At 42.6% G+C, this 13,486-nt stretch overlaps 1 protein-coding gene across 1 annotated transcript in view; it reads left to right on the top strand.

Annotated features, from left to right (window-relative positions):
• Nucleotides 1–12,481, top strand: part of mrgbp (MRG/MORF4L binding protein) — a 37,306-nt gene extending 24,825 nt beyond the window's left edge. Inside the window, exons 2-5 of the mRNA XM_061806601.1 lie at nucleotides 1,119–1,240; nucleotides 7,400–7,481; nucleotides 7,560–7,634; nucleotides 11,769–12,481. Of these exons, the coding sequence (XP_061662585.1) occupies nucleotides 1,119–1,240; nucleotides 7,400–7,481; nucleotides 7,560–7,634; nucleotides 11,769–11,977 (488 nt within the window). The 3' untranslated portion in view covers nucleotides 11,978–12,481. The remainder of the gene's footprint in view (nucleotides 1–1,118; nucleotides 1,241–7,399; nucleotides 7,482–7,559; nucleotides 7,635–11,768) is intronic.
• Nucleotides 12,482–13,486: the final 1,005 nt, after the last annotated feature.

Below are 13,486 nucleotides of genomic sequence, written 5' to 3'. Positions count from 1 at the left end.
TCAATTTGGCTATAATGTCAAGCAGGATGCTTTTCGAGCCTAATTTCTGCATGTATTGCGTGGAACTCTCCACTACGCAACATGAAAAGCCTTTGGAACCAACCAAAAAGCTTTAGTTTTGGAAATACTCATATTTGTAACTTTTTTCCAGCGAAAAACAGCTTTTCAGAGCTAGATGCGCACATTTCCTCAATTTGGCTAAAATATCAAGCAGGATGCTTTTCATATCTGTCTAGAAGAAAATAAACTTTCCTTTAAAAATGGTAACACTAAAATTCTAGAACACTTGATCGAACAAGGTTTGCTGCTACGTTGCTAGGATGAAACGGTTGCCAAAATATGTCTGTTTTTGATTGGCTACATATCTGAAAATTATCAGTACACCCCAAAGTTCCTTTTTGCAAAGTTTCATGCTTTTATCACAAACTGAACAACTCTGGTCAAAATCTGCACCGATCCCCTGGACTAATGGAGACAGACAACAGTCGCACTCACAATCCCACCTTGGGGCAATTTAGGGTCTCCAATTAATGCATGTCTTTAGGATGTGGGAGGAAACCGGAGTGCCTAGAGAAAGCGCACGCAGGCATGGGGAAAACTTGCGAAGTTCACACAGGCCGAGGCCGGGATTTGAGCCCCAGTCCTCAGAACTGTGAGGCTAATGCTTTACGGCTGTGCCACCTTTGCGCCTGTTTGGTGAATATGAGTTTGGAAATGAATGGGGGAATTTTTGGGTTCAAGAAATGGCTCATTGGAAAATGGGGAAATTTTGCAACCTTAATTATTGCCATACACTACAAATTGTTGAACATGTCCAAGTTGGAACAAAGTGAATCGGATTTAAAATGGCGACACGCGGGTCTGTCACAAAGTAGGTGGAATAAGAATAATATAGTTCCAATAATGTGTGAATCCTTTGCATCCATCCATTAAAGGTACATAACGTATTTGTGACTGTACACAACAACAATTTTTACAAAACCAATTGGGACCTGTGAGGCCCCTCATGATGTGCTTGAAAAGGATTATGGGACATTTTGTTTCAATGACACAGTATGATCAACACATTGCTCATTATTCTCGACTTGATTGATTGATGATTTCCTGCGTGTGTGCAGGAGTAAACCGGCACTTCCACATGATCTGCATCCGAGACAAGTTTAGTCAGAATATAGGCCGCCAGATCTCTTCTTCAGTCATTTGGGATCATCTGGGAAGCATGTACGACATGCAGGCACTGGTAAGGACGAACACACACACAAATGTTCAACACTAAATCGTACATCCTAAAAACAACATCCAGCATCTTTGTGTCAAGTTCTTCTTTAAACCAAGCCTTCTTTAGAATAAATGAGAGGAGAACAAAAAGCCAACAGTATTAGCGATTGACCATTTGTATTGTCCCTTGTTTGAGTTAAATTACTTTGAAGTCTCCTCACCCACACTGCTCTCTAGACATTCACATTCGTTGAAGTGCTCTGCACACAAAGTGCCAGAAATCTGGTGTATGAATTTTTTTTGACAAGACTTTCCCTATGTATATTTGTGTTTAAAACTCTGAAGTGAACAGTGAGTTCCTCCAAAGAAACACAGGAGACGTGAGTCCGTTTGTCTTAGTTTTGTTGCAAAGCAGGAAACATGACTAATAAAGATGTACTCATGCCAAAACAGAACTGTAACGGAACAAAATGAGTGCTTCCTAGACATGCCAGTCACACACTTTTTCTGGGTACTCCCACGTACCCGAAGTGGCAATCCCTTTAAGGGGAAGTCCACTCATTGAAAATAACAATGTATCAGATAGGTCATGTCTTTGGTACTGTAACTTAAAAATAAAAATTTTCATCAGATATCATTCAAGGTTGTGTTGTGGATATTTATATCGGCAATTTTTTATGTTCCCGGTCGCTGTCATTTTGGCGAGTCCCATGACCTACATGCGCGGATGTGACGTGTCATGTGCTCAACCTGAGGCTCTGTTACGTTCCTACCCAGGGCCGGCCGCGAGCGAGCTCCGGCAGCCAGCCACAAGTGAGCTCCGGGGGCCGGCCGCGAGCGAGCTCTGAGCAGGGTTCGTACGGGTCAGGGAATTTCTGGATTATCATTGGCCAAAACGTTGCCTTTTCCAGGTCTTGAAATGTCCGGTAAATAAAAAATATTTGCCTTGGGTCAGAGAACGTCATGGGATTTTGTTGTTGCAGCTCAAAATATTGTTTATCATGTGTTTTAATTAAAACAATAAACCTGTCAAGCGAAGACCGTGCATTTCCGGTTTCTCGAAATTCCTCAAAGTGACGTCACTTTGGTCAGTTCATTCAAGCGTGGAGGTAGGGAGCACCTGAGCTCAGTGAAACAAACAGTTTCCAGTTACGGATATGCCGGGAAAGTGCCGATTTGACCACAGGGTTCGCACGCGTCCCTAAAAGTCCCTAAAAACCCCTAAATTTTCGAAGGTGCATTTAGGGGCTCCTAAAAGTCCTTAAAATTCGCGAAAACCGGTCAAGCCCCTAAAAAGGCCTTAAATTATAAAAAATCAAAGGAAGGACCTCTACTGCCAAGATTCTCCTGGAAAAAAAATTATCTTTTGTTTAAAAAAAAAATAGCGATCCGTCTGGCGTCTAAAACAGCCGGAAATTGTCAACGGAAGTCACCGTGTTGACGAGTCGCCATCTTGTCGTCGATATTCCATTGTTAGTTTCCGTGAGTTGGCATTTCACGCCGTCTTCGTTACGTCTTTCATCGATCCAACTTGTATCATGGGGAAGTGCATTTTTTAAGATGCTTGGGTTAAAAGTAAGGAGTTCGGAAGCTGGGTTCGTCGAGATGCAAAAGATCGGCACATGTTTTACTGCCGTCTGTGCAAGCAGAGCTACCAGCTAGGAAAGATGGGCGTCAAAGCGCTGGAGTCGCACCGGAAAAAAAAGAGACAGGCTGATTTGGCGAAGACTCTCTCATCTTCCGTTGGTATGAATCGGTTTCTAAAATATAAAGATAGTGAAGCATCAACTTCAGTGGTACGAGCAGTGCATGCGCACTTACAGTTGTCCAGCCATCGACTTCAACCAGCCAGAAGTCAGGCTCTATGAACGTAGTTCAATACACGAAGGCGGACTCGTTAAAGGCAGACATCGTGTGGACTTTAAAAGTGATCTGCAGCCATTAGTTATAAATCTTGCGAAAATAATTCTAAAGAGTTTGCAGTCATGTTCCCAGACAGTGACATTGCTAAAAACTACCACTGTGGGGAAAGGAAGACTTCATACCTGGCTACATTTGGCATCGCTGCCCACTTTTCATCTCTACTGAGGCAGAAAGTGAAGGCTGGATCAGAGTATGTCCTCCTCTTTGATGAGTCTCTAAATCATGAGATGCAAGAGAAGCAGCTGGACATTCATGTGCGATTGTGGATTGATGACCGGGTCCGCACTTGCTACCTCACCTCTGAATTCCTGGGACATTCAGCAGCAACTGATCTTCAGGAGCGTCTGTACCCTATTGTGTGTGACTTCGGTCACCAAAAGCTGCTCCAGCTCTCGATGGACGGCCCCAATGTTAATTGGAAGCTGTACAAATCAATTCAAGAACAAATAGAAAAGATGACCACCCGCCGTATGCTGCAGACTGGAAGCTGCAGTCTCCACGTCCTCCATAACGCATTTCGAATCAGTTGCCAGGCAGCTGGATGGGGGGTGGAATATTTTCTGTCCAGGCTCTACAACTTGTTTCGCGATGCACCTGCCAGGCGCGAGGACTTTAAACAAGTCACTGGATTCGACACTCTCCCTCTCATGTTCTGCAAGCACAGATGGCTTGAAAACAGTAATGTGGCAGAGAGAGCCATCACCCTGATGCCACATGTACGAGATTACTGTGAGGCAGCAAGGACGAAAAAGGTGACCTGCCCAACCAACAGCTCCTTCACTGTTGTTCAGAAAGCAGCACAGGACCCCATCTTTGTTGCCAAGCTTCACTTCTTTCTCATGTGCTCCAGGCTGGTGGAACCATTCTTGAAATTGTACCAGACTGACAAGCCTATGCTTCCCTTCATCGCAAAGGACATGGGCACCCTCATCAAGACTCTGATGGAAAAGTTCCTCAAGCTTGAAGTCCTTAACAAAAAGGCAGCCTCCCTCACCAGCCTTGTCGAGATTAATGTGGGTGACAAGTCACAATGGGTGGATTTATCGAAAGTAGACGTAGGCTTTGCTGCTGAGAGACTGCTTCTGAAATCTGGCATTGCAACTGACTGTGTAAAGCAGGAATTTAGAATGAGCTGCCAAACTTTCCTGGTAAAGATAATAGTAAAGTTGCTGGAGAAGGCCCCCATCATATACAGTTTAGTCCACCTACTAAGCTGGATGCACCCCCGGCACATTGCCATGAAAGATGAAAAGGAGAACAACAACAAAAAACTCCAAAAAACCTTACACATCATGGGGCATCACAGAAGGGTGGAGGAAAGCAATTGCGACAGGATTCTATTCCAGTATTCGAGACTGAGTGAAAAGATCCAAGAAGATGAGGAGATTAGGGTTGCTTTCTCTGACTTCAACATCTCTAAGGACAGGCTGGACACGCTCTTCCACTCCACTCCACTCCACTCTGCATCAGTAAGAAAGCAAGCAGTTCCAGGAGCTATGGGGCGTCATAAAGCAGCTGCTGCTCATGTCCCATGGACAGGGATCTGTGGAAAGAGGCTTCTCTACAAACAAGGTTACAGAGGACAACCTAAGTAAGGAGTCACTGATTGCTCGGAGGCAAATAGTGGAGATGGTCCAGCAATATGGAGGGCCTGACATGGTGCCTATCACAAGGGAGCTGTTGGTCACTGCGTCTTCTGCCAGAAGTATTTACGTCCAGCATCTAGAGGAGGAAAAGAAGAAGGAGGATGCATCAAAACAGGCAGAGAAGAGGAAGGCAGCTAAGGCAGAGATAGACAGCCTCAAAGCCAAAAAAGCCAGACTAGAGATTTACATAGCTATGCTTATTGAGAAGTCTGACAGGCTGTGTGAGCATGCAGAAGAAAAGAGGAAGCTGAGGTTTATCACCGAGGCCAATGCACTCTGAGGCAGAGCGAAGGAGAAGAGAGCCTCTTTGGCACCTCTGCAGCAGCAAATAGAGGAGGCACTGGGTAGGCTCAAGGAGCTAGAGTAGGGATGCTGAAACAGACATCAGTAGAAGACATTTGTGTGTGTATATAGTTGCAATTGTAGTTAGAATCTGTTTTTCTGTATACTGTTATGTGAAGACGTTGACAATGGTCAAATAAATGAGAACTACCACAAGGGGCGACAGGTGATCACTGTCACAGGTACTGGAACCTTTGATGACTCAAGAACAGCCGATGGCACCATTGGGTGAGTCTTTTTTCCTTACTCTTGATTTCCTACGATGGCCCTAAATTTTTTCTGTGTCAGCCCTAAATTTTTCGTGTCAGCCCCTAAGAATGCCCCTAAAAAGCCCTTAAATTTTTTGGGTCCGACTGATTATGAACCCTGGACCACATGTGGTTAGAAAATGAGTTGTACTCATTTGGCTGGCTGGCACTTTGCGACATTCATACAGCAAAATGTTCTGCATGTGGTAAACTCATTAACCTATCTAACATGGGAGAAGGTGGGATGCAAATTCATATGAAGTCGGCCAAACCCATCACAACAATGTCAAGGAAACTGAATGATAAGTTGGAGAAGTTGACAACTTCCAACCTCTTCTGTGGGAGAGCTGACTCCGGTGAAAATGAATTTGCCATGGCGCTACTTCAACCGTTCCCAGTCGGCTGAAAACTTCAGTGGCTGGTTAGTGCGAAGTCCGAATATTCAACATTATTGATAGCCACAGGTTCAAATCTGTATTGACGTATTCCTCCGTCTTCCCGATCAACCGGTACTTCTATTTCTTCATCAGATAAGGATAAAGCAGAGAAATCGGTGCTGGCCATAAGTGTGTAGGAATGTAACCGAGCCTCAGGTTGAGCACATGACTCGTCACATCCACAGACATACGTCATGTGACTCGCCAAAATGTTAGCGACCGGGAACATAAAAAATTGCCGATATAAATATCCACAACACAACCTTGAATGATATCTGATGAAAATCTTTATTTTAAAGTTGTAGTACCAAGTTACAGGACCTATCTGATACGTTGTTATTTTCAATGAGTGGACTTCCCCTTTAAAAGAAAAACATCAGTACTCAGCTCAACAGAACAAGAATTGCTCACCACAACTCCTCTAAGTTTCAGTAACACACATTTACAAGGTAGCCTAGTTTGTTACAGGGTTAGCTATTTTAATAGTTATCACTTGGAATGGCTCCTAATAGTTTGACAGCTGCAGCAGAATTTTTATGCAATGTTTGTGGAAGGTGAACGCTACCTTTCACATGTTTTTAATTGCAACAATGTGGGATTGCTAGGAAATAAAATGTACAGCAAATTGAGTCAAGTCTAGGGATACAGTTGAAGCCAGAAGCATACATACACGATACAAAAACACCCATTTAATTTTTGTCGCACTGTCTGAAGTCAAATCAGACAGTGACGCTAGGGATGTCGAATGTCACCTCTTTGGGAGGGAAGGAGCCCGAGCTGGTGTGTGAGGTCAAGATATAGTCTGGATGTCGCCTCCACACACGGTTTGGGTTCTGGTACCAGTCCTTCTGAGAGAAACCAGAAGAGGTAGCTGGGGCATCTGATTTGGATGCCTCCCTGGTGAGGTGTTCCAGGCACATCCCGCCGGAAGGAGACCCTGAGGACGACCCAGGAAACGCTGGAGAGGCTACGTCACTCGGCTGGCCTGGGAACACCTTGGGATCTCCCCAGAAGAGCTGGATGAAATGGATGGGGAAAGGGAAGTCTGGGCATCCTTGTTAAAGCCACTGCCACCCCCCCCCCATTCCCCCCCCTATTTCCCCCCCCCCCCGCGATCTGACCTTGCATAAGCGGTAGATGATAAATGAATGAATTAATAACTTCATTTTGGGGCTGGAACAGATAATTAAATTTCTGTTTATTTTAGTAGGAAACACTGCCTTGGTGTATGAACAATTCTGGTTCCAAACATGGCAACAGAACAAATGAAATTTGTTTAAAAATAACACAATGTAGAGCTGTAATTGCAGTTACCGTGATACTGCAATCTTTTTGATCAAAGTTATTATAGACCGCCATGAATCTGATACAGGTCTATCCCTAGTCACAATAATAATTATACATACTGCACATTACTCATGCATGTGCCTGAGTGTGCTATGGATATTTAATTTTTTACGTCAGATTTTTTTCTACTCATTGTTTCGTTGTATTGTGCAAGCTGGCAGTTATCATGAACAACAGTGGCGGTTTATTTCTCTAGTTCACTTGTGTGATGCTCTACTTGATGTGTTTGCATGTGCAGCACGAGTCTGAGATCTTGCCCTTTCCCAACTCAGAGAAGAGTTTCTTTCTGCCTGATTATATCATCCAGGAAGTGAAGGAAGGTGAGATTTTAGTGGCTCACAGGTCTTTAGTTCCTTGTGTCTTTGGAATATTGAGCGTATCAATCCCTTTCTGTGCAGGCAAGGTGTTCTCAGAGGAGGAGCCAAAGGGGGACCCAGAACTGGAGCGAGAGCCGCCCGCTATGTATGAAGAAGGTACAAGATGGCTTAACCAACACACCCGTTGATTATAGAAGTACAATAATCCCTCGCTACAAAACGATTTACTTCTTGTGAATTCATTGCATTGAGGATTTTTTTTTTCCTTCTGTGCAGTGTGGTTCAATTCTTCACCTGCACATCTCAGATACAGTTATAGTTACGAAATAAATCTGTTCCGGAAGTCGTTTCGTAGCTTGAATTTTTCGTAAGGTAGAAACGCATTTTACATATAATTTGCCTATTTCGTTCCACAACTTAATTTCACTAAAATTAATAAATTCCACAAACTATTCATTCAAAACAAACCTTAACTTTCAATGTTTCGTGAAGTACTAATCCAAGGATGCCTGCCTTTGACAGCTTTTAATAATATTGCAGAAATGTGTAAGGCAAACGTCATCAAAGTGAGTGATCGCTTGACTACTTAACACGTTTTACAGATGATTCTTTTGAATAAATTCTGAAATGTCATACAATTTCATCAACACTTTTTATTCTGGCTGACGAAATAGTGGCTGCCTTTTCCTTTACGCCATTCTCACTAAACTGCTCCTGTAATGCCGTGTGTTGCATCGCCTCCAGCTCCATTAGCTCCTCCATCGAAAAATCCTTGTGGTGCTTCTGAACGTCGAAAGATCCTCGTGGTGTTCCTGAACCAACTCGTAGATGTCGTCCTCAGCCTTTCACAGCGAAACAATTTCCTCAACTTCAGGTTCAACCTCCACTTCGATCCTCACAAAATCCCGTGGAGCAACTGCGTGAGGCCACATGCCTTTTTCGTATTTCTCGATGATTTCTCGTTTTGTTTTGATGGACAAAACAACTCTCATCGTCTTCTCACTGGTACTGGCCATCGAGTTCTTGGGGCCCATGCTGAAAAAGGACGAATAAATCCACAAAGAAGTTGTAGCGAACAAGTGTGCGCTAGCGTATGACAATGGACTTAGTGACGAAGATACAAGAAGTTCATCACGGGTAAAGATTGACGTCCCTCCTGGCCAATGGAGGGATGTGATGCCATGAATATGCAACGTTATAGCCAATGGTACAGCAGCTCTATCGCGCCACACAAACCAAGATACAGGAACTTCATCATGGGTAAAGATTTACGTCCCTCCGAGCTAATGTGATACCAGGAAGATGCTCCAGGGATAGCCATTGGGAGAGCAGTTCTATCGCGCCACTTTCAAACCAAGATACAGTATGGGATGTTTACGTTCGGTGGAATCCAGGGCCATTTTTTTCCCCTTTTGTATCTTGAATTTCCTTCGTAATTGGAGACAAAATTTTTCCAGGGATGCTTTTCGTAACCTAAATTTTTCATTAGTAGAGACACTCGTAAGTAGAAGTACGACTGTACCATATTTTTGTACTATAAGGTGCACTCAAACTCATTTAACTTTCTCAAAGATAGATGGTTCTCCTTTTCACCCAGTGCATTTTGTGTACATAAAGTACTAAAATCTGTAAAAAGATTGTGCGATACAGTATTGGTAAGCGGTCCAGTTGATTAATTGTTTGACCATTTCTCATCAACATCGGGACGTAATACGTACACTACATATGCTGTCTGCAGTAAAACAATTCAAGAACATCACGTAAAGCTTCATGCAGTATGTGTGCTTACCTCTCCCATGTCTCCGATAGGTCTCCTGTAGCACCGGTATGCTGAAAAACATTTTTTTGCTAAGGACCCCACAAATTGCATCAGAAAAGTGACATACTTATGAGGCACAATTCAAACTACAGGCTATCAGTTACATGGTTGTAAATGGGAATAGAGGAGCTGCGAGATAAATCAAAATCAACCAATCCGTGGTTTGGGTGCTCAATGCGTCGATCGCGACTGCTTGCTGAGGGGGGGGGTTCATCAGCCATATATTTTTTTTAACTTTAGCTCAGCGTGTATGTGCAAACGACAGTACAGAAAAACAGGCTGTCAGTAAGCCCCCCTATTTTTAAGATCTCGCTTAAGAAAGCTTAAACATGAGTATGGATGCTGCAGTAAAGAAAACAAAAAAACGTATCACTTTCATACGGAATATGAGGTGGATTTTTTTTTCCACAATGTCATTTTCAAAGTGTGTTTGCCTTATCTGCAAGTGTAGTGAAATGTGGAACGGGTTTTTCGAACTGCTTATGGAAAATATGACATCGACATTCCGCCAAAAAGCAAGCTGACAATGAGAATAGTGAACGAACTAAAATCTGAATTGGCTGCACAGCAGTCACTTTTCACATACTATACTTTAACAGCGAAAGGCGACACCAAAGCATCGTTTCCAGGTTCGTCACATCACACATAAAAGAGGCACAGCTGACTCGTTGTTCCGATCCTTTAAAAATAAGGCAGAAATGTTATCTTCAATAAAATCTCTGCAGCTGTAAAGGAGTACAGTTACACGGCACTGTGAAGCCATGGCTGATGTGTGGAGGAACATCGGAAATTGTGTTTCTCACTTCCGTTGGATGAATCCACTGATGTGATTGACACAGCCCGGGTGTCCATTTTCATTCACATGGTGTTTAGTTATCATCGTGACCTCGGATAGTTACAAAAAAAATTTTAAACTTAATTATGTTGTGTAATATTGGCTCATGTGGTTTACACATAAAGAATCCTCAATATACTTTAAAATAAATGTTTTGCATCTTTGGAGTAGGTAGATCTTCGTGACTCGGTCATTCTATTTCATCATCTAAGAATAAAAAAAAAAAAAAGTGCCCCCCCCCCCCACACACATCGATCGCGAGAGGCTGGATGGTTGAGAAGTAGATCTTGGGGTAAAAAAAAGTCTGGGCACGCCTGCAGTATAATGAACTCTGCCAAGTGAAAAAGACAAAACAGAGTTTCTGCTGGAACAAAGTGAGGTAGCCGGAGTTGGAAGACCAACTTGAACAATGGATTTTTAAACAAAGAACCACCAGGAGAAGCCTCTCTAGTCACATTCCGCTAATGGCAATCACGATAGCACACGATATGAAGATGGAACACTTTCAAGGAAGTCTGTCTTGGTGCTTTCGTTTTATGAAAAGGCGCCATCTTGCCATCTGCACAAGGCCTGGTTGGCGCAGCACCTGCCAACGGACTACAAAGAAAAGCTAGCCAGGATCCTCACCTACTACAACAACAACATTATTGACAGAAAGATTCAGCCCAACCACATCTCCACCACAGGCGAAGAGGCCTGGGCTAAGACGTCTGCTTTGACAGTTGTCCGAGCTTTTGTGAAAGTCAGCATCATTGCTGAACAGCCACCCAGCAAAGAGACTGACTGAGAATGACGAGGGTACCAGGGCTGATGGCAAAATTGCCCAGCTGTTCAATTCAGATCCCGAAAATGAGGACTTCGATATATTTGTGGAAAAAAAAAAATCTGTATTTTTAAATAGTAGAACAAAGTTCAACCAAATGAATTGTTTTGCTTTCATTAACTTGTTTTAACATGTGTCCGATATACAGTGCGCCTGATCTATGTGTTAAGTACAAAAATAGACCCTATAATTGAGACTGTGCTCTATAATCTGGTGCGGTTTATGGTGTGGAAAATGTCTTGACTTTACTGGGTGTATGATTTTGTTGTGACAGCACTGACTCGCAGGTCAAATTGGGCTATTTTTCTCAACAGAAAAAGACACCTTTTGAGTAATTTTGGTATGAAATTACTCGAGGATAAATGAACATAACTGGAACGTCACCTTAAAACATAAGGAACTCTGTTTTATGATTTAAATTCATAAATACCAACCACAGCCTGACAGATAGCTAATGTACAGACTCATAATATTGACCCGAACAAATGCGAGTAAAGAGAAACATTTAGCTTGATTTTCTACAACTACAGCAGTGAGTTTTGGGTTCCCATAGTGATTACATTTCCAAGACCATCAATGTGAGCAAGGGTGCTAGGAAAGTTGCCTGTTCACACCCTGTCCAAATAGGCTGTTAATGTCACTGAATTAGATTACAAACCCATGTACTGGTGTAAAGTGTCTGGAAGGTGACAAGTCGACAACAAAAAAAGTACTTGCACCATTATAAAGTATTACATATTGGCAGTGGCTTACACACATGAAATTTAATCCTTATCAAGGGTTTACTGTAATATTTTTATCACCCCATTTCAGGAAGTAACTCCTCTCTCAAGATGTCAGAGCGGACGAGTAGCGGCCGTGACAAGGAGAAGGGTGGTGTCGAGGGGGTAACAGGAGGAGGAGCAGGAGCAGGTGGGGGTGGGAAGGAAGTAGAGAAGAGGAAGAGGAGTCGTGGCGCTGAGAAACTCCTGTCGACTTCCAACCCTGCAAGCCCCGGAGGAGCCAAGAGGAGACGCACATGACCATGCAACTGGTCCCATGACAAAAAAAAAAAAAAAACAGCTGTCTCTCTTCAGGGCTTTTTTGCAACCGGAGGTCAACACCCAGTTGCTTGAAGTGTGATCAGTTGACATGAAGTTGAAGACCAGAAAGCTTCGAGCACAGGAAGTGGACATTGTTTGCACCAGTACATTATTTTTGACGATGTCCTGATTTTCTCTAGCCAAATTGTTGTGAGTAGCATGCTAAATAGCCTGCTAGTTGAGCTGTAGCATTTGCTTCACGATACTTTTTGTCGCATTTTGATTTAAGAAGAGAATATATTCTACAACTCATTTGCCTTTCATTCAGTAGACATAACACTATTTTTCTATTTGTATACCAACCCAGTATTCCCACTAAAAGCCAAATTGTTTGACAGCTCTAAAGATATTCTGAAGGAACTATCCTGGTTATGGGGTAACTTGAATCCTTTTTTGCAGTTAGACTGACAATTGTAATTTAATAAACCAGTTCTATGTCAACAATTGTGTATTCTATTGGTTAAATATTTTTGTTTGCAACCTTCTCATTTCTTGTTCCTCGTTCTTCTGTTTATATTTTAGCACCTTGACCCCAGATCCTGTTGAGGTTTCCAGATTAATTGGGTCCAGTCTTTAAAAAAAAAAAAAACAACCCTAACCCTTTTTTTAATCTGCAAAGGTTAGAAATGTTAATGTGTGTGTGTGTGTGTGTGTGTGTGTGTGTGTGTGTGTGTGTGTGTGTGTGTGTGTGTGTGTGTGCGCCCGTGTATTGAGTTCAAATCCAGAAGTTGGCATACATTTTTTTTTCATTTTTTGTCTTGCTATGTGAAGTCAAATCAGACTAAACCGGTCCTTTTTGATGTCACAGGATCAACAAAATTTTATTTGGTTCAATTGACAATAATGAAAGTGATTTTTTGAAAAGTTTATAATGTTTTCTTTGAGCTCAAAAGTTTACATACATTTACTTAGTAGTGTGTAGCATTTTCTTTAAACTGTATGGCTTGGGTCAAACGTTTTGGGTAACCTTCCACAAGCTTCTGACAGTATTCTGCTGGAATTCTGGTCCATTCCTCCTGACAGAACTGGTGGAAGTGAATCAGGTTTGTTGGTTGCCTTGCTCGGACTCATCTTTTCAGATCTTCCCACAAATTTTCGATCCAGATCAGAGCTTTGTGAAGGACACTCCAAGACTGACTTTATCCTCAAGCCACTTTTAATCTTTTTTGCAGTATGCTTAGGGTCATTGTCTGCAAGACCTGTTTGGCCCATGTTTTAGCCTCCTGGCTGATGTCTTGAGATGTTGCCTTAATATCTCCATGTTTTTTTTTTTAATGATGCTGTCTATTTTATGAAGAGCTCCAGTTCCTGCTGTAATGCGATGCTGCCACCTCCATGTTTCATAGTTGGTATCGTGTTCTCGGGTCTACAAGCTTTCCCCTTTTCATCCATTTCAAACCAAAACACATTCATCTCTGGGCCACAGAGCCCATTTCCTTCCTGACCAGT

The sequence above is a fragment of the Syngnathoides biaculeatus genome, chromosome 2 (assembly GCF_019802595.1).
Source record: "Syngnathoides biaculeatus isolate LvHL_M chromosome 2, ASM1980259v1, whole genome shotgun sequence".
NCBI classification, from domain to species: Eukaryota; Metazoa; Chordata; class Actinopteri; order Syngnathiformes; family Syngnathidae; genus Syngnathoides; species Syngnathoides biaculeatus.
This window is presented reverse-complemented; position numbering and strand designations above follow the sequence as displayed.